At 51.0% G+C, this 20168-nt stretch overlaps 1 protein-coding gene across 1 annotated transcript; it reads right to left on the minus strand.

Moving 5' to 3' along the window:
• Nucleotides 1-6141: 6141 nt before the first annotated feature.
• MCIDAS (multiciliate differentiation and DNA synthesis associated cell cycle protein) lies at nt 6142-12330 on the minus strand. Its single transcript, XM_029053117.1, is given in 4 exon segments — nt 6142-6312; nt 6314-6373; nt 10709-10819; nt 12148-12330. Coding segments are annotated over 4 exon segments (525 nt in total).
• Between the last annotated feature and the right edge of the window lie 7838 nt (nt 12331-20168).

Consider the following 20168-nt stretch of genomic DNA (forward strand, 5'->3'; position numbering starts at 1 on the left):
TGTCTACCAATTCTGTTATATGGTACTCTCCCAAGCATTTAGTGCAGTGCTCTGCACACAGTGAGTGTTCAATAAATACCATTGATTAATTGATGATTAGCTTCTCCTCTCCCCTCCCTTCCTGTCTCCCTGCCTTCTCATTTCTTCTCTACCATTTCCCTTTTCCTCTGTCTTTTCTCCCTCTTTACTTCTCTCCTTTTGTTTCTTTTCTCTCCCTCTTCCTTCCACTCTCCATTCATCTGCAGTAAATGAATTACATTCCTTTAATTTATATAGTAATATTAATGCCAGTCTCCCTCTCTAGACTGTAAGCTTGTTTTGGGCATGGAATGTGCCTGTTTATTGCTATACTATATTCTCCCAAATGCTTAGTTCAGTGCTCCGCACACAGTAAGCGCTCAATAAATACGATTGATTGGCTGACCGACTGACTCTCCCTCTATCCCTCTCCCTCTCCAGCTCTCCCCCCGAACTCTCTCTGCTTCGCTTCCCTATTTCTGACTCTAACCCCTTCTACTAGAGATCTACCCCACCTCATCTAAGGGAATGCCTCATTAGGGTTGAATAGGGAATCTGGAATCATCAATTGGTGATGAGTATTCATTCATTCATCCATTCGATCTTTTTGCAGGGAGTATTGCAGAGGAAACACAGTTGGGTCTTTTAGAAGTAGCAGGAAGTCTAGAGTCACCTTTGGTCTGGGTAATTTGCTGGGATGGAATCCCTATAAGAGATGAATGTTCGAGGAGATGCAGGAATTCCTTCAGAAGTGAACAGAATACAAAACTCAAGCTTCAGTTCTCTCGTAAAAAGCTTCAACTTTGGAATAAATGATCTTTATGTTTATTCTTTATTAAAATCCTGCTCTTAGTGGAAAAACACAACATGGTACCAAAAGTGAATTGATACCAGAGGGCTGGATGCTGAAAATAAATCTCTGGTTAGATATCATCAACACCATCATCAATGGTATTTACTGAGTTGGTCGACATCCTGCCCACAATGAACTTACTATAGTGTTGGTAGATACATTCTCTCCACATATTGAGTTTGCAGTCTAGAGGGGGAGACAGACATTAATATAAATCTGGAGCAGCCAGAAGCACTGCTATTTTGTTTTGTAAATGCTTTATACTGGATTTGATGAGTTGCTGAGAGAAAATGGGCTTTATCTCTTCCTGCCTTCAGGTTCTCTCTACTTGGATGTCCTGCCAACACTTCAAACTTAACATGTCTGAACCCGGAACTCCTCATGTTCCTACCCAAACCCTGTCCTCCCCATGACTTTCTCAACCATTCTAGACGACACCATATTCTTCCCTGACTCACAAGACTCTAACCGTGACTTTATCCTTTAATAATACTAATAATGATGATGATATTTGTTAAGCACTAACTATGTGGCCAAACACTGTTCTAAGCGCTGGGGTAGATACAAGGTAATCAGGTTGCCCCACGTGGGGCTCGCAGTCTTAATTCCCATTTTCCAGATGAGGGAACTGAGGCCCAGAGAAGCAAGTGGCTTGCCCAAGGTCACAGAGCGGACAAGTGGCAGAGGTGGGATTAGAATCCATATCCTGTTACACCCGAGCCCTTGGTCTTGCCACTAAACCACACTGCTTCTCCTTCTCATCTCTGTCATTCCACCCACACATTCAATCTGCCACCAAATCCTCTGGGTTCGATCTTCACAACATCACTAAAATCCGACCTTTCCTCTCCAGTCACTGCTAGCACATTAACCCAAGCGCTTATTTTACCTCCTCTGATGACTGGATCATCCCCCTCTCTGACCCCCCTGCCTCCTGTCTCTCCCCACTCCACTCCATATTTCACTCAGCTGTCCAGATCAGTTTCTACAGAAATGTTAGTACACGAGGAGTAGTGTGGCCTAGTGGAAAGAGCACAGGCCTGAGAGTCAGAGGACCTGAGTTCTAATCCCACTTCCGCCGGTCGTCTGCTGGGTGACTTTGGGCAAGTCGTCTCACTTCTCTGTGCCTCAGTGTCTATTTATTGTTGTATTGTACCCTCCCAAGTGTTTGGTACATTGCTCTGCACACAGTAAGCACTCAATAAATATGATTGACTGATTGATTAAAATGGGAATTCAGACTGTGAGCCCCACGTGGGACAGGGACTGCGTCCAACCCATCTTGTATATACCCAAGCGCTTGTATATACCCATCTTGTATAAACCTCAGTACAGTGCCTGGCACATAGTAGTTGCTTAGCAAATATCATTATCGTTACAGTGTGCTACGTGGAGGAAATGCTCTATAAATACCAGTGATGGATTATATTGTGCTGTGGTGAGATTAAAGTTCTGATTCTGTAAATCTGAGCAATCCCTCAAATCAGTTGGGCCAACCATTCGAGAAAAAAACATATGCCCCTAACTTAAATATGAGGAAATGTGATAAATTTTATCCTTTCACTGCTTTTCTAAAAGGGCTAAACGAACAGTGATAATAGTTCAACCCGACGGACCAACTGGTGGAGCAGGTTCTGTCCCTGCTGCCCAGGCCTTCCTCTGCCACTCGAGAGATAAATTCAGGTGCAGAAAAGTGTAATAAGATGGCCGCAGATTTGGAGTCTTGTCAAAACTGAGCCTCGAGAGTTCAGGCTGTGCCCCCACCTCTTGCTGGATCCAGCAGCATGGTCTAGCGGAGAGAGCCCGGGCCTGGGAGTCAGAAGGTTTTGGGTTCTAATCCTGACTCCGCCACTTGTCCGCCGTGTGACCTTGGGCAAGGCATTTCACTTCTCTGGGCCGTCGTTCCCTCATCTGTCAAATGGGAATCGAGACCGTGAGCTCCACATGGGACAGGGACTGTGTTCAACCTCATTTGCCTGTATCCACCCCAAAGCTTAGTACTGTGCCTGGCAAACAGTAAGTGCTTAACAAATATCACAATTTTATTATCATTACTATTATTATTAAAGGAAAAGCAAGCAGAGGGCAGAGGTGGAGGGGAAGGTGAGACACTGAAACCACCTGACAGTGAACTGCACAAGGTGGAGAGAAGATGGGATGGGGAACCGAAGAGGGATAAGAGAAGAAGGGTTATGATTCCCTCATGGAATTCTAAAGGGAAAAAAGTTTTAAGTATCTTGTTGACCAAAGATGATAGTCATTCCATTGGAGAGAAGATGGAATCTGTCATCTGCTCTCGTCCATCTAGAGAGGAGCCATGGAGCAGATAACATTGGTAACCTGCGTGACCTAGTGGAAAGAGGAGGGGCTTGGGAGTCGGAGGTCCTGAATTCCAATCCCTCCTCCTCCACTTCCCTGCTCTATGACCTCGGGCCAAGTCACTTAACTTCTTTATGCCTCAGGTCCCTCATCTGCAAAATGGGGATTCAAGACCTGTTCTCCCTCACAATAATAATAATAACTGTGGTACTGGTTAAGTGCTTACTATGTGCCAGGCACTGTAACGGGATGGGCACAAGCAAATCGGGTTGGACACAGTCCCTGTCCCACATGGGGCTCACAGTCTCAATTTCCATTTTCCAGATGAGGTAACTGAGGCCCAGAGAAGTGAAGCGACGTGCCCAAGTTCACACAGCAGATGAGTGGCAGAGCCACTGTGACCCCATGTGGGACCAGATTGTCTTGAATCTACCCCAGTGCTTAGTACAGCGCTGGGCATTTAATAAGCACTTAACAAATACCACAATAAAAATTACTATTATTAGGAAAAGAGAGGTTGAGGGCGGTGACATGAGGCCTGTAACCAGCAGGTTGAGGTAGCTAAACTCAGTCAATCAATCATTCATTCAATCATATTTATTGAGCACTTACTGTGTGCAACGCGCTGTACTGAGTGCTTGGAAAGTATAATTTGGCAACAGTGACAATTCTTACCCAACAACAGACTCACAATCTATCACTGATATTTATTGAACACTTACTGTGTGCAGAGCAGTGGCTAAGGGAGTGGGTAGATATGATCTCTACTCACAGTGAATTTACAATCAAGAAGGGGAAACAGACATTAAAATAAATTACAGTTCGGGGAAATGGCAAAGAATAAGGAGATGGACGGAAGTTCCGTGGGACTGAAGGTGGAGTGAGGTTCAAGGTGCTGATTCCCTGGTGTCCCCCCTGATGCTTAAAACAGTGTCTGGCACATGGTAAGCGCTTAACAAATACCACAGTTATTATTAAGGTGTGTAGCCCCAAGTGCATAGGCTAGGCAGAGGGGAGGGTGAATAGGGTGGGGAAATGAGGGTTTAATCGAGGAAAGCCTCATGGAGGAGATGTAACTTCAGTAGGGCTTTGAAGGTGGGGAGAGTGACAGCCTGACAGATGTGAAGCGGGAGGGAGCTCCAGGCCTGAAGGAGGACGAGCGAGGGTTTAGTGATGAAAGGAGTTTGCACAGATTCATTCGATCCGATTTATTGAGCGCTTACTGTGTGCAGAGCACTGTACTAAGCGCTTGGAATGTACAGTTCGGCAACAGATAGAGACAGTCCCTGCCCAACGACGGGCTCGAAGTCTAAAAGGGGGAGACAGACCGCAAGACGAAACAAGTAGTCCGGCCGATGGATAGATGCTTAGCATGAGTAAAGGGAAGAGCAAAGACAGGCTGATATCTGGGGAGCTTAGAAAAATAATGGTAATAAACAGTATCTGTTAAGAACTTACTATGTGCCAAGCACTGTTGTAAGTACTGAAGTAGATATAAGCTTAATCAGGTTGGACACAGTCCAGGTGCCACAAGGTGCTCACAGTCTTCATCCCCGTTTTAGAAATGAGGTGGCTGAGCCCCAGAGAAGCGAAGCGACTTGCCCGAGACTTACAAAGTCATACACAGCAGACAAGAGGCAGAGCCGGGATTAGAACCCAGGTCCTTCTGACTACCAGGCCCGGGCTCTACCCACTAGGCCTTGCCGCTTCCCTTACCTGTAATGGATTTTAGGGCTCGGTTTCCATCTCTAAATCGTAAGCTCCTCGAGGGTTAGGGATCAGGTCTACTCACTCTACTGAATGCACCCGAGTACTTAGTGCAGTTCTTTATCCCGATTAAAGCGCTCAATAAATACAAACGATCGAAAGAGGTGACTAGTGGGATAGTTCTCTTAAAGTCACCCGATTTTTCATTCAACAGACAAATCTTCCAACAGCGACTTCTGTAATGCTATCCTCTAGACTGTGAATTCGTCGTGGGCAGGGAACACGTCTGCCTACTCTCTTGTATTGCATCGTATTGGCCCAGGGGCTTAGAACAGTGTACTGCACACAGTAAATACCACTGATGGTGACGCTTACCGTTTGATTTCTGTGAAGATGTCCTAACGCTGATACCCATATCTACAACGAACGATGTTCAAATAATGGTGACTCTTTAAAAACGCAACAGTTTGCTCACTGTATTGGAAACACAAAATATTTGCCGCCGAAACCGGACCCTTCCCCTGTTTATAATAATGTCGGTAGTTGCGAAGCGCTTACTATGTGCCGAGCGCTGTTCTAAGCGCTGGGTAGATACAAGGTCATCAGGTCGTCCCACGTGGGGCTCACAGTCTTAATCCACATTTTACGGATGAGGGAACTGAGAGGTCCAGAGAAGTGAAGTGACTTGTCCAAAGTCACACAGCTGACCATTGGCGGAGCCGGGATTAGAACCCACGACCTCTGACTCCCAAGCCCGGGCTCTTTCCACCGAGCCACGCTGCTTCTCGATTTATTTATGTGTTTCTATTATTCTAGGAACTTTTCTTTCATTCCGGTCTTGCGAAACAAAGTGTCTTTCTGGCAATTACGCAGACTGACCTGCTTCGATAAATACCGTTAAGTGGATCATCATAAATCTTTAAATCCCGACCCAGAATTTAAAAAGGGGTGGGGTGGGGGGGTGATAAATAACTCCCTCTTAAATGTTGGACTAAATAGCGAGCGCTCAATAAGTAAGCCGCCCCGACCGTGGGACCGTGGGACCGTGGGACCGTGGGACCGTGGGAATCGGGGTGGCTTCCGATTTAGGGGAAAGAGCCCGGGCTTGGGAGTCAGAGGACGCGGGTTCCAATCCCGACTCCGCCGCCCGTCCGCTGTGTGACCTCGGGGAAGCCGTTTCGCGTCTCTGGGCCTCGGTTATATGTCAGCGGGAAAGGAGGGATGGAGCCCGGGAGCCCCGCGTCTTATCCCAGCGCTTCGAAGAGGGCTCGGCGCCCCACGCCGCGCCCCGACGCTCGCTCGGGGGGACGGCGATGTGATGGCGCTGGCGAGGACGGTGGCCATCGGCCGGGCACCCAGCGGAACCCGAAGGCTCCGCTGGCCGTGCGGAGGGTCAAGGCGTTGCCCCGGGGGAAGCTTCGCCAGGGTGCGGAGGGCGCTGCCCCGGCCGATGAGGCTGCCGAGGGAGCCTCCTCCCTCCGCCCGCGCTCCGCACGACGCTCCGCGCAGGACCGGCGCCGGGCAGGCCGCCTGGACTCCTCCTGCTCCTCCTCCTCCTCCTCCTCCTCCTCCTCCTCCTCCTGCTGCTGTCGGGGTCGTGACTGTCGTGACTGTCGTGACTGTCCGTCCGCCCCCCCCCCCCCTCCCCCGCCGCCCAGGCCCCGGCTGGCTCACACACGGCTTCTGCACAAGCCGGCCGGAGGGGAGGATGGACAGTGGGAAAGGGATGGAGATTGGGGAGGGGAGGCAGAGGGGATGCAGGGGGGGATGCAGGGCGGAGGGGATGCGGAGGGGGCAGAGGGGATGCAGAGGGGATGCAGAGGGGGGTGCAGGGGAGGAGGGGAGCAGGGGGAGGGGATGCAGAGGGGCTAGAGGGGATGTGGAGTGGGGAGGGGGGGTGCAGGGCGGGAGGGAAGGCGGAGGGGATGGAGAGTGGAGAGGGAGTGCGGAGGGGGAGGGGAGGCGGAGGGGGAGGGGTGCAGAGGGGATGCAGAGGGGGACGGGGTGCAGAGGGGAAGGGGAGGCAGAAGGGATGCAGGGGGGCAGAGGGGATCGTAGAGGCGGGGGATGCAGAAGGGGGAGGGGATGTGGAGTGGGGGAGGGGAGGGGAGGGGGGGAGAGATGCACACTCGTGAATGCCGGGGGGAGCGCCCCGGACCCCCGGCCCCCCGGCCCCCCGGCCCCCCGGCCCCCCCCCGACCCTCCCCCCGCAGCCCCCTCCCCGCCCTGCCCCGGCCCGGCGGGCCCGCAGCGGCCTCTGGCGGTCGCCTCCAGAACTGCGGGCGGCCGCGCCTCCCCGCCCACCTAAGAATGTTGGTATCTGTTAAGCGCTCACTAGGTGCCGAGCACTGTTCTAAGCGCTGGGGGAGACACAGGGGAATCGGGTCGTCCCACCTGGGGCTCCCAGTCTTCATCCCCATTTGACAGATCAGGTCACTGAGGCCCAGAGAAGTGAAGCGACTCGCCCACAGTCACCCAGCTGACAAGGGGCAGAGCTGGGATTCGAACTCGTGACCTCTGACTCCAAAGCCCGTGCTCTTTCCACTGAGCCACGCTGAGCGCCTACTCTGTGCCCAGCACTGTTCTAAGCGCTGGGGGGGGAGGGGGGTGCAAGGTCACCAGGTTGTCCCAAGACTGGGGCTCTCAGTCTTCCACCCCATTTTCCAGAGGAGGTCATTGAGGCCCAGAGAAGTGAAGTGACTTGCCCAGGGTCACACAGCTGAAAAGTGGCAGAGGCGGGATCATCCTCGTCATCATCATCATCGTGGGATTATGTGCCAAGCACTGTCCTAAGCGCCGGGGTGGATGCAAGGCCATCGGGTTGTCCCACGTGGGGCTCCCGCTCATCCCCATTTTCCGGACGAGGTCACCGAGACCCAGAGGAGGTGAAACGACTTGCCCAAGGTCACACAGCGGACGAGTGACGGAGACGGGGTTAGAACCCAGTTCCTCTGACTCCCAAACCCGTGCTCTTTCCAGTAAGCCATGTTCCGGGATTTGTTAAGCGCTTACTCTGTGCCAGGCACCGTTCTAAGCGCTGGGCTGGAGACGAGCAAATGGGGTTGGACCCAGTCCCTGTCCCAGGTGGGGGCTCGAGCTCTCAATCCCCATTTACAGGTGAGGGGACTGAGACCCAGAGAAGTGAAGTGACTTGCCCAAGGTCACACGGCAGACAAGTGGCGGGGCCGGGATTCATTCATTCATTCATTCATTCAATCGTATTTCTTGAGCACTTACTGTGTGCGGAGCACTTTACTAAACAATCAGAAAGTACAATACAGCAAATAAAAGAGACAATCCCTGCCTACAACAGGCTCACAATCTAGAAGTAGCGTGGCTTAGTGGAGAGAGCCTAGGCTTGGGAGTCAGAGGTCACGGATTCAAATCCTGCCCCCGCCACTCTGCTGTGCGACCTTGGGCGTCGCTTCACTTCTCTGTGCCTCGGTTACCTCATCTGTAAAAATGGGGATTAAAAAATGTGAGCCCCTACGTAGACATTCTGACTACCCTCCATCTCCCCCAGCGCTCAGAACAGTGCTCTGCACATAGTAAGCGCTTAACAAATAGCATAATTAATTATTATTATTAGAAGGGGGGGGCCTTCTGACTCCTAGGCCCGAGGTCTGGCCTAATGCCACACTACTGCTGCTCTTTCTTCGGAGGGCAGAGTGGGGTGGGGGGGTACCAACCGAGGGGTCGCAAAGGTGGGCACCATGTTACTGTTCTATATACACACACACACACACACAAACACACACAAACCCCCCCCCCCCCACCCCGACTGGCCTACCAGCCTCGCTCATTCCAAGTGTCCGACCAGACAGAGGATTCCCAAATGGGCCTGAAAGATCCCCAAACGAGGCACGGCCTCGTGGAAGGAGCACGGACGTGGGAGTAGGAAGACTTGGGTTCCATTCCCGGCTCCACCACTTGCCCACTGCATGACCTCGGGTAAGTCATTTAACTTCTCTGGGCCTCCTTTTCCCCATCTGTACAAGTGGAATTAGAAACCCGTTCTCCCTCCCTCAAACTAAGCCCCATGTTGTGGGGCAGGGGGTGTGAATGATCTGATTGTTTGGTATGTTCTACAGCCTTTTACACAGTGTTGGCACGTGGTAAGAAATGAAAGACCACAATTGGGACTCGCTGACCCGTTAGGTTTTCCACACCCGGCTGGCCCCATCGCACCCCTCCCATTTTTTCACCCTAAACTCACAATATGAGCTGCGTGGCTTAGTGAAAAGCATCGGGAGACCTGGCTCTAATCTCTGCTCCACCAGTGGCCAGCTGTGGGACTTTGGGCAAGTCCCTTAACTGCTCTGTGCCTCAGTTTCCTCATCTGTAAAAACAGGGACAAGGTTCTCCCTCCCCTTTACACCTGGACTGTAAACTCGCTGTGGGCGGGGAATGTGTCTATCGACTCTTGTCATATCGTACTCGCCCGAGAGCTGAGTTTAGTGTTCTGCACACAGTAAGCACTCAGTGAAAACGATTGATTGGTGCCCCACGTCCGACGGGAACTGTATCCCATTTTCTTATGGTGTATCTATCACCTACGCTTAATAAAAATGATAGTGTTTGTTAACTGCAAGCCCTGTTCTAAGCGCCGGAATAGATAGATACGAGCTGATCGGGTTGGACATAGTCGATGTCTCACGTGGGGCTCACGGTCTTACTCCCCCTTTTACAGATGAGGTAACTGAGGCCCCCGAGAAGTTAAATGACTGGCCCAAGGTCACACAGCCGGCAAGTGGCGGAGCTAGGATTAGAACCCGGGTCTTTCTGACTCCCGGGTTTATGCTCTATCCACTAGGCCATGCTGCTTCCTAGTGCTCGACACATAGTGGGCGCTTAACGAATGCCAAAATAATTACTACTGTAATGAGGAGTCGGTGCCTATCGTCCCCTTACCCCTCCTGCTTCCTCCCCACCCCTCATCTCCCACGGGGGAGAGGGAGGAAGCAGCGTGATCTGATAGAAAAAACACAGGCCTGGGAGTCTGAGGACCTGGGTTCTAAAGCCGACTCCACTTGTCTGCTGTGTGACCTTGGGCAAGTCACTTAATTGTTCTGTGCCTCAGTTTCCTCATCTGTAAAATGGGGATTAAGACTGTGAGCCCTGTGGGGGACGGGGACTGTGCCCCACCCGATTATCTTGTACCTACCCCCGTGCTTACTAAGCTCCTTGTGGGCAGGGAACGTGTCTGTTCATTGTTCTACTGTCTTCTCCCAAGCGCTTAGTACACTGCTCCGCACACAGTAAGCACTCAATAAATACGATTCAATGAATGCCCAGCACTTAGTAAGTGCTTAAAGAATACCATTATTATTACTGAGAAATAGCACGGTACAATGGATGGAGCCCGGGCCTGGGAGTCAGAAGGTCATGGGTTCTAATCCCGGATCCGCCACTTCTCTGCTGTGTGACCTTGGGCAAGTCACTTCACTTCTCTGGGCCTCAGTTCCCTCATCTGTAAAATGGGTATTGAGACTGAGAGCCCCATGCGGGACAGGGGCTGGGTCCATCTGAATTTGCTTGTATCTACCCCAGCACTTAGTACAGTGCCTGGCACATAGTAAGAGCTCAAAAACTACCATCATCATCCTTATTATTATTCTAGGAATGGTTGGCTAAACAGGATTGAGACTGTGACCCCCACGTGGGACAGGGATTGGGTCCAACTCGATTTGCTTGTATCTACCCCAGCGCTCAGTACAGTGCCTGGCACATAGTAAGCACTTAAAAATGACCACAGTTATTATTATTATGATTATTAGGATGCCGGGAGCCACAGCCACTGCCTTAACTTACGTCGAGAACAGAAGCCAAGTGCCTTGTGTGTCCAGCCAGCTCCTTCAGCCGCAGGTTCCTCTCCCGCAGGGACTCGATCTCCTCCTGCTTCTGGCTCAGCGCGGCCTGCAGCTGCCGGGCAGGAGAGCAGACACCCGGCCGAAAAATAATAACAATAATTATCCTAATGACGGCACTGGTTAAATGCTTACTATGTGCCAAGCAAGGGTTGTCCCCCGTGGGGTTCACAGTCTTCATCCCCATTTTCCAGCTGAGGTCACCGAGGCTCAGAGAAGTGAAGCGACTTGCCCCAGGTCACACAGCTGACAAGTGGTGGAGCCGGGATTAGAACCCATGACCTCTGACTCCCAAGCCCGGGCTCTTGTAGAGGGGAGAGGGCAGCCGAACCTGGAGGTGCCCTGACACGCTGGGAAGCAAAATTGCAATCTGCAAATACCCCACAGTGACCAGCCGGAGTCTATGGCCGGACATTCATCAGTCATTCAATCAATGGTATTTATTGAGCGCTAACTGTGTGCTGAGAACTGCACTAAGCGTTGGGAGAGTAGAATAGAATCTGTATAGATCTGCAATTTGTTTTATTTATCTATTTATTTCTATTATAGTCTGTCTCCCCCTCTAGACTGTGCGCTTGTTATGGACAGGAATGAGTCCGTTTGTTGTTCTGTGCACTCTCCCAAGCGCTTAGTACAGTGCTCTGCACCCAGTAAGCGCTCAATAAATATGATTGAATGAATGAATGAATGCATGAGTGAACAATAAACAGACTCATTCCTTACCCGACACGGCCCACCCACCTATGATGTTGAGAAGCAGTGTGGCCTAGTGGCAAGAGCCCGGGTTTGGGAGTCAGAGGAAGTGGGTTCGAATCCCGAGCCCCCCCCCCCCCTTGTCTGCTGGGTGACCTTGGACAAGTCACTTCACTTCTCTGGGCCTCAGTCACCTCATCTGTAAAAGGGGGATTAAGATTGTGAGCCCCAGGTAGGACAACCCGGTTACCTTGCAATAACAATAGTGATGGTGGTTTTTGTTAAGCGCTTGCTACTACTACTAATATGAATAATGTTGGTATTTGTTAAGCGCTTACTACGTGCAGAGCCCTGTTCTAAGCGCTGGGGGAGATACAGGGGAATGAGGTGGTCCCCCGGGAGGCTCACGGTCTTCATCCCCATTTTACGGATGAGGGAACTGAGGCCCAGAGCAGCGAAGTGACTCGCCCCCAGTCACACAGCTGACAAGGGGCGGAGCCAGGCACTGTACCAAGTGCTGGGGTGATGCAAGAAAATCGGTTCGGACGCAGTATCTCCCTCCCAGCGCTTAGAACAGTGCTTGGGACATAGTAAGCGGTTGACAAATACCATCACGATTATTATTATTTCTGTTTCAACAGTCACCAACGCGCACACATAGGCATATATACCCCCTCACCCTGGCTCTACCTGGTTATTCTCCAGCAGGGCATCTCCTAGCGCCTTTCGGTTGCGGTCAGCCACCCGCTTCCAGAACTGGTCGGCTTGGGGGGCGAACTCGGGGGTGTCCAGCACAGGAAAGACGCAAGGGTCGAAGGGCGAGGTGTCGCAGGACGGGAAAGAAAAGTCTCCAGCGTCCAAGGGAGGTGACATGAGGGAGGAGGAGGAGGAGGAGGAGGAGGAGGAAGAGAGGTCTGCGGGAAGCAGGGGAGGTGCTGGTCTTAATTGAGCCGTGCAAGAGGAATAATAAGAATAACTTGATTCTATTTATTTGCTATTGTCTTGATGAGATGTTCATCCCCTTGAGTCTATTTATCGCTATTGTTCTCGTCTGTCCGTCTCCCCCGATTAGACTGTAAACCCGTCGAAGGGCAGGGACCGCCTCTGTCTGTCACCGATTTGTACCTCCCGAGCGCTTAGTCCGGTGCTCTGCACATAGTAAGCGCTCAGTAAATACTATTGAATGAATGAATGAATAATAATAATGGTATCCGTTAAGCGCTCCCTCTATGTGTCAGAACTGTACTAAGCGCTGGGGTGACTACAAGCAAAGCGGGTTGGACGCAGTCCCTGTCCCACGTAGGGCTCGCCGTCTCCATCCCCATTTTTACAGATGAGGTCACTGCGGCCCAGAGAAGTGAAGCGACTTGGCTGAGGGCGCACAGCAGAGCAGTGGAAGAGCTGGGATTAGAACCCAGGTCCTTCTGATTCCCAGACCGGCGCTCTATCCACTAAGCCGAGTCACTTCACTTCTCTGGGCTTCAGTGACCTCCTCTGTAAAAGGGGGATGAGGACTGTGAACTCCAGGTGGGACAACCTGCTTACTCTGGATCTACCCCGGCGCTTCGAACAGTGCTTGGCACATAGTAAGTGCTCCACAAATACCATGATGATGATGATGACTAGGCCAAGATGTCGCTAACGCTTCTGGCTTCGCGCAGCCCCACTTAACTCTGTGTCCTCCCTGTTTGTCCTGTTTTCCCTGGGTCCCGGGGCTACTCCCCTTAAAAAGGGAATTTAGGTTGCCCCTCCGGGGCACATCAAAGACGCCCCTAGCTCTGGGATAGGGCTCCAGGCTCGGGGCCGAGCTCTGCTCTGGACTTAATAATAGTGGTATCTGTTAAGTGCTTACTATGTGCCAAGCGCTGTTCTAAGCGCTGGGGGAGATACAAGGTCATCAGGTGGGGCTCACAGTCTTCACCCTCATTTTACGGGTGAGGCCACTGAGGCCCAGGGAAGTTAAATGACTTGCCCAGAGTCACACAGCTGACAAGTAGCAGAGCCGGGATTAGAACCCACCACCTCGGCCTCCCTAGCCCGGGCTTTTTCCACGGTTACTTGCCTGATAGCAGGGTATCCACCGCCTCCCTGAAATCCTGCATATCCAACTGGGGTTCCATCTGCCCACGGGGATTCTGAAATACAAGAGCAGCACGGCCACGCGACGGAGCCGGCAGTTTAGCACCTTGAGGCCGCTTCGGGCTCCAGCGTTTAGAACAGTGCTCGGCACATAGTAAGCGCTTAACAGATTCCATCATTATTGTCATTCTTGTTCCCAGGAATCGGGCTGCGTAGACAACACCTCCCACCCCCCGCCACGCACACACACGCCCGCAGGCGTGCGCTTAGTACAGTGCTCTGCCCACAGAAAGTGCTCAATAAATACGATTGAATGAACACACTCACGCGCACGCAGATGCATAATAATAATTCATTTCATCGTATTTATAATAATGTTGGCATTTGTTAAGCGCTTACTATGTGCAGAGCACTGTTCTAAGCGCTGGGGGAGATACAAGGTAATGAGGTTGTCCCACGTGGGGCTCACAGTCCTAATTCCCATTATACAGATGAGGTCACTGAGGCCCAGAGAAGTGAAGTGACACAGTCACACAGCTGACAGGTGGCGGGGCCGGGATTAGAACCCACGTCCCGTGACTCCCAAACCCGGGCTCTTTCCACTAAGCCACGCATACGTCTCAAGGCAAACATGCACCTACTGTCTGCTGTGTGACCTTGGTAAAGTCACTTCACTTCTTACCTCATCTGTAAAAGGGGGATGGAGATTATGAGCCCCACGTGGGACAGGGACTGTGTCCAACCCCATTTGCTTGTATCCACCCCAGCGCTTAGTACGGTGTCTGGCACATAGTAAGCGCTTAACCCATACCATCATCATCATCATCATTATTATTATAAACGAGCCTTCAATCGTTCAGTGCTTAGTACAGAGCCTGGAACATAGTAAGAGCTTAACCCATGCCATCATTCATTCATTGAGTCAGTCAGTCATATTTATAAGCGCCTACTATGTGGAAGGCACTGTACTAAGCGCTTGAAATGTACAATTCGGCAACAGATAGAGACAATCCCTGCCCAACAACGGGCTCATCATTATTATTATAAACGAGCCCTCATTCTTTCAGTGTTTAGTACAGGACTTGGCACCTAGTAAGCGCTTAACCCATATCATCATCATCATCATCATCGTTATTATAAACGAGCCCGCATTCGTTCAGCGCTTAGTACAGCTCCTGGCACATAGTAAGCGCTTAATCCATACTATCATCATCATTATTATAAACGAGCCCGCATTCGTTCAGCGCTTAGTACAGTGCCTGGCACATACTAAGCGCTTAACCCGTCATTATTATTATAAACGAGCCCTCATTCGTTCAGCGCTTAGTACAGTGCCTGGCACATAGTAAGCGCTTAACCCGTCATTATTATTATAAACGAGCCCTCATTCGTTCAGCGCTTAGTACAGAGCCTGGCACATAGTAAGCGCTTAACCCATACCTTCATCATCATCATTATTATTATTATAAACGAGCCCTCATTCGTTCAGCGCTTAGTACGGCGCCTGGCGCATAGTAAGCGCTTGACCCATACCCTCATCGTCATCATTATTATCATTATTATAAAAGAGCCCTCACTCGTTCAGCGCTTAGTACAGAGCCTGGGATGTAGTAGGCGCTTAACCCCTACCATCGTCATTATTATCCTCGTTAGGGAGACAAGGAGGGTCCTACCCCCGCAGCTGGGCGGCCGTGCCCAGCCCCTCCCTGGCAAGGAAGAGAGCGGGCCTGCAGGGCCACGGCTGGGCGAGCCGGTGGGTGGCCCCGGGGGCTACTTTTGGGCCCCTGGACCTGGCCCCAGGGGTCTCCCCAAGAGCCAACCTCCTCCTCCTGGGGCCAGTCAAATAAATAGTAACCCGGGCCCTCCCTCCCCAACCCCAGACGACCAATCCATCCCTCCTCTCCCTCCTCCTTAGTCATTCATTCCTTCAATCGTATTTATTGAGCGCTTCCTCTCTGCAGAGCCCTCCACTAAGCGCTTGGAAAGTACCATTCCAGCCCCTCCCCCTTTTAATAAAATTTGGCAACCCCCCCCCTTTAAATGAAATTTGGTAATCCCCCCTTTCTAATGAAATTTGGTAACCTCCCCATTAATGGAATTTGGTACCCCCGCCCCCCTTTCAATGAAATTTCATTCATTCGTTCCGTCGTACTTATTGAGCACTTACTGTGTGTACTAAGCGCTTGGAAAGTACAATCGCAGCCCCCTCCCGCTTTTTAATGAAATTTGGTAAAAACCCTTCCCCGTATAAGTGGAATTTGGTAATTCTCCCCCTTTTTAATGAAATTTGACAACCCCCCCATCAATGGAATTTGGTAACCCCCCCCTTTTAATGAAATTTCATTCATTCATTCAATCGTATTTATTGAGCGCTTACTGTGTGCAGAGAACTGTAGGAAGCCCTTGGAAAATACAATTCCAGCCCCCCTTTAATGAAATTTGGTAATATCCCCCATTTTTAATGAAATTTGGTAACCCCCGCTTTTAAATGAAATTGTTAACCCCCCCCTTTTAATGAAATTTCATCCATTCATTCAATCGTATTTATTGAGCGCTTCCTCTGTGCAGAGCACTGTACTAATCGCTTGGAAAGTTCAATTCGAGCCCCCCCCCCTTTTTAATGCAATTTGGTAACCCCCGCTTTTTAATGGAATTTGGTAAACCCCCTCTTTTAATGAAATTTCATCCATTCATTCAATCGTATTTATTGAGCGCTTCCCGGGTGCAGAGCACTGTAGTAAGCACTTGGAAAGTACAATTTAGCAGCAAAGAGGGGCAATCCCTGCCCAACCACGGGCTCCCAGTCTAGAAGGGGGGAGAGAGACGGCAAAACAAGTAAACGGGCCTCAACAGCATCAATATAATGGCAAACCCTGTACTAAGCTCTGAGGGAGAGTAGCCTTAGGTTGGACACGGTCCTGTCCGACGTGGAGCTCATTCAGTCGTATTTATCGAGCGCTTATTGTGTGCAGGGCACTGTACTAAGCGCTTGGGAGAGTACTGTATTAGGCGCTTGGAAAGAGCACGGGCTTAGGCTCTAATGCCGGCTCCGCCACTCAATAATAATAATAATAGTATTTGTTAAGCGCTTACGATGTGCCAGGCACTGTACTAAGCGCTGGGGTGGAGACAAGCAAACTAGGTTGGACACAGTGACTTGCCCAAGGCCACTTGCTGGCTGCGTGACCGTGAGCAAGCCACCTAGCTTCTCTGTGCCTCAGTTCCCTCATCTGTAAAATGGGCGTGAAGACTGTGAGCCCCACGCGGGACAACCTGATTACCTTGTATCTACCCCAGCGCCTAGAACAATGCTTGGCACCCAATAAGCGCTTAACAAATACCATCATCATCATCTTTATTATTATTACTACAATACAACAATAAACGGACACGTTCCCTGCCCACGACAAGCTCACAATTCCATGCGGAACAGAGATTGGGTCCGACCTAATTAACACTTCCCTATTCCAACGCTTACAACAGTGTTTGACATCTAGTCAGTGCTTTATCAAATATCATTAAAAAAAAAAAGCTGAGGTTTCGGTTGGAGCGCCAGGCTCTTCCCAGGCAAGTCTAATGAGAGTAACAACTGTAGTACTTCTTAAGCGCTCACTATGTGCCAGGCACTGTACTAAGCGCTGGGGTGGATACAAGGTAATTGGGTTGGATGCAATACCCAACCCCATATGGGGCTCACAGTCTTCATCCCCATTTTGCAGATGAGGTAAATGCAGCCCGGAGAAGTGAAGTGACTTATCCAAGGTCACACAGCAGACAAGTGGCGGAGCGGGATTAGAACTCACGTCCTCTGATTCCCCAGCCCGGGTTCCTTCCACTAGGGCGTGCTGCTTCCCATCATCATTCATTCATTCAGATGCATTTATTGATCACTTACTGTGGGCAGAGCACTGTACTAAGCACTAGGGAAAGTACTGTGCTCAACGAGCTCACAACGAGCTCGCAGTTTGGGGGAGGGAGGGGGAGACAGACATCAGTACAAGTAAACTGCCATCAATATAGAAATAAAATGATGGCAGAGTGGCTCGGTGGAAAAAGCCCGGGCTGGGGAATCAGAGGTCATGGGTTCGAATCCCGGCTCTGCCACTTGTCAGCTGTGTGACTGTGGGCGAGTCACTTCACTTCTCTGGGCCTCCGTTCCCTCATCTGTAAAATGGGGATGAAGACTGTGAGCCCCACGTGGAACGACCTGATTATCCTGTATCTCCCCCAGCGCTTAGAACAGTGCCCTGCACATAGTAAGCGCTTAACCAATACCAACATTATTATTATTATCTATAGATAGATGCTGTGGGGCGGGGCGGGGGCGGGGGGAAAGAGCAGAGGGAGAAGGCAGGGCGAAGCGGAAGGGAGTGGGGGAGGAGGGAAAGGGGGGCTTAATCTGGGAAGGCCTCATTCATTCACTCATTCAATCGTATTTATTGAGCGCCTTTTGCGTGCAGAGCACTGGACTAAGCGCTTGGAAAGTACAATTCGGCAACAGATAAAGACCATCCCTGCCCAACCACGGGCTCACAGTCTAGAAGGGGGGAGACGGACAACCAAACGAGGAGACAGGCATCGATAGCATCGATATAAATAAATCGAATTATAGATATATACACATCATTAATCAAATAAAGAGAATAATAACTAGGTACAAATCCACACAAGTGCCGTGGGGCGGGGAGGGGGGTAGAGCAGAGGGAGGGAGGGAGGAGGGGGAGGAGGGGCAGAGGGAAAGGGAGGGCTGAGTGTGGGAAGGCCTCCTGGAGGAGGGGAGCTCTCAGGAGGGCTTTGAAGGGGGGGAGAGAGGGAGGTGGGGGGATGTGAGGAGGGAGGGCGGGACAGGACAGGGGGAGGACGGGGGCCGGGGGTCGACGGAGGGAAAGGGTGAGAAGGGGGCCCAGTGAGGAGGTTGGCGTTAGAGGAGCAGAGCGTGTGGGCCGGGCTGGAGCAGGACGAGAGGGAGGCGAGGTAGGAGGGGGCAAGGGCATGGACAGCTCGGAATTCAAGAATGAGGAGTTTTTGTTCCACGCAAAGATTGATAGGCAACCACTGGAGGTTTCTGAGGCGGGGGGTGACGTGCCCAGAGCAGACTTTCTGTAGAAAAATAACCCAGGCAGCAGAATGAAGTATCCCCATCGCCCCGACTCCCTCCCTCTGCTCTACCCCCTTCCCCTCCCCGCAGCACTTGGGTCTAATCTGTCCGTATTTATAATTCTACCGGTTTTATTCCTGAAGTTAGAGAAGCCGCGTGGCTTAGTGGAAAGAGGCCCGGGCTCGGGAGTCGAAGGGCATGGGTTCTAATTCCTGCTCCGCCACCGATCAGCGCCACGCGACTCTGGGCAGATCACTTGACTTCTCCGGGCCTCAGTTACCTCATCTGGAACTCATCTGTGAAATGGGGATTGAGACTGTGAGACCCACGTGGGACGATCCGATGGCCCTGTATCTACCCCAGCGCTTAGAACAGTGCCCAGCACATAGTAAGCGCTTAACAAATGCCATCATCGCTATTATTACAGTAGCTATAATTCTACGTATCTATGTTGATACTGATGCCCGTCTACTTGTTCTGTTGTCTGTCTCCCCCTTCTAGACTGTGAGCCCGTTGTGGGGCAGGGATTGTCTCTATCCGTTGCCGAATTATACTTTCCAAGGGCGTACAGTGCTCTGCACAGAGTAAGCGCTCAGTCAATACGACTGAATGAATTTTATGGACTAGAGTGGGGAGAGACAGGTGGCAGGGAGGTCAGCAAGGAGCCCTCCCTTTCCCTCTGCTCCTCCTCCCCTCCCCATTTCCCCTCCTCCCTCTGCTCTACCCCCTTCCCCTCCCCACAGCACTGTGCATATTTGTATATATTATTTATTGCCCTATTTTATTAATGATGTGTATATATATATCTATGATTCTATTGATCTATTTTGATGGTATTGATGCCTGACTACTTGTTTGTTTTGCTGTCTATCTCCCCCTCTTAAACTGTGAGCCCGCTGTTGGGCAGGGATTGTCTCTATCTGCTGCCGAATTGTACATTCCAAGAGCTTAGTACAGTGCTCTGCACACGGTAAGAGGAAGGGAGGAAGGGAGGAAGGGAGGAAGGAAGGGAGGAAGGAAGGAAGGGAGGAAGGAAGGAAGGAAGGAAGGAAGGAAGGAAGGAAGGAAGGAAGGAAGGAAGGAAGGAAGGAAGGAAGGAAGGAAGGAAGGAAGGAAGGAAGGAAGGAAGGAAGGAAGGAAGGAAGGAAGGAAGGGGATGCAGCAGTGTGGCTCAGTGGAAAGAGCTCGTGCTTGGGAGTCAGAGGTCATGGGTTTGAATCCCGGCTCTGCCACTTGTCAGCTGTTTGACTGTGGGCAAGTCACTTCACTTCTCTGGGCCTCAGTGACCTCATCTGGAAAATGGGGATTGAGACTGTGAGCCTCACGTGGGACAACCTGATTACCCTGCGTCTACCCCAGAGTTTAGAACAGTGCTCTGCACCTAGTAAGCGCTTAACAAATACCAACATTATCATCATTATCATTATTAATAATCCAGGCGGGATAGGATGAGTGACTGTATTAACGTGGTAACGGTTTGCATTTACTAATGATTAGAATTGTTGTGTATTTGTTAAGCGCTCACCCTGTGTCA

Source organism: Ornithorhynchus anatinus, chromosome 1, assembly GCF_004115215.2.
Source record: "Ornithorhynchus anatinus isolate Pmale09 chromosome 1, mOrnAna1.pri.v4, whole genome shotgun sequence".
NCBI lineage: Eukaryota > Metazoa > Chordata > Mammalia > Monotremata > Ornithorhynchidae > Ornithorhynchus > Ornithorhynchus anatinus.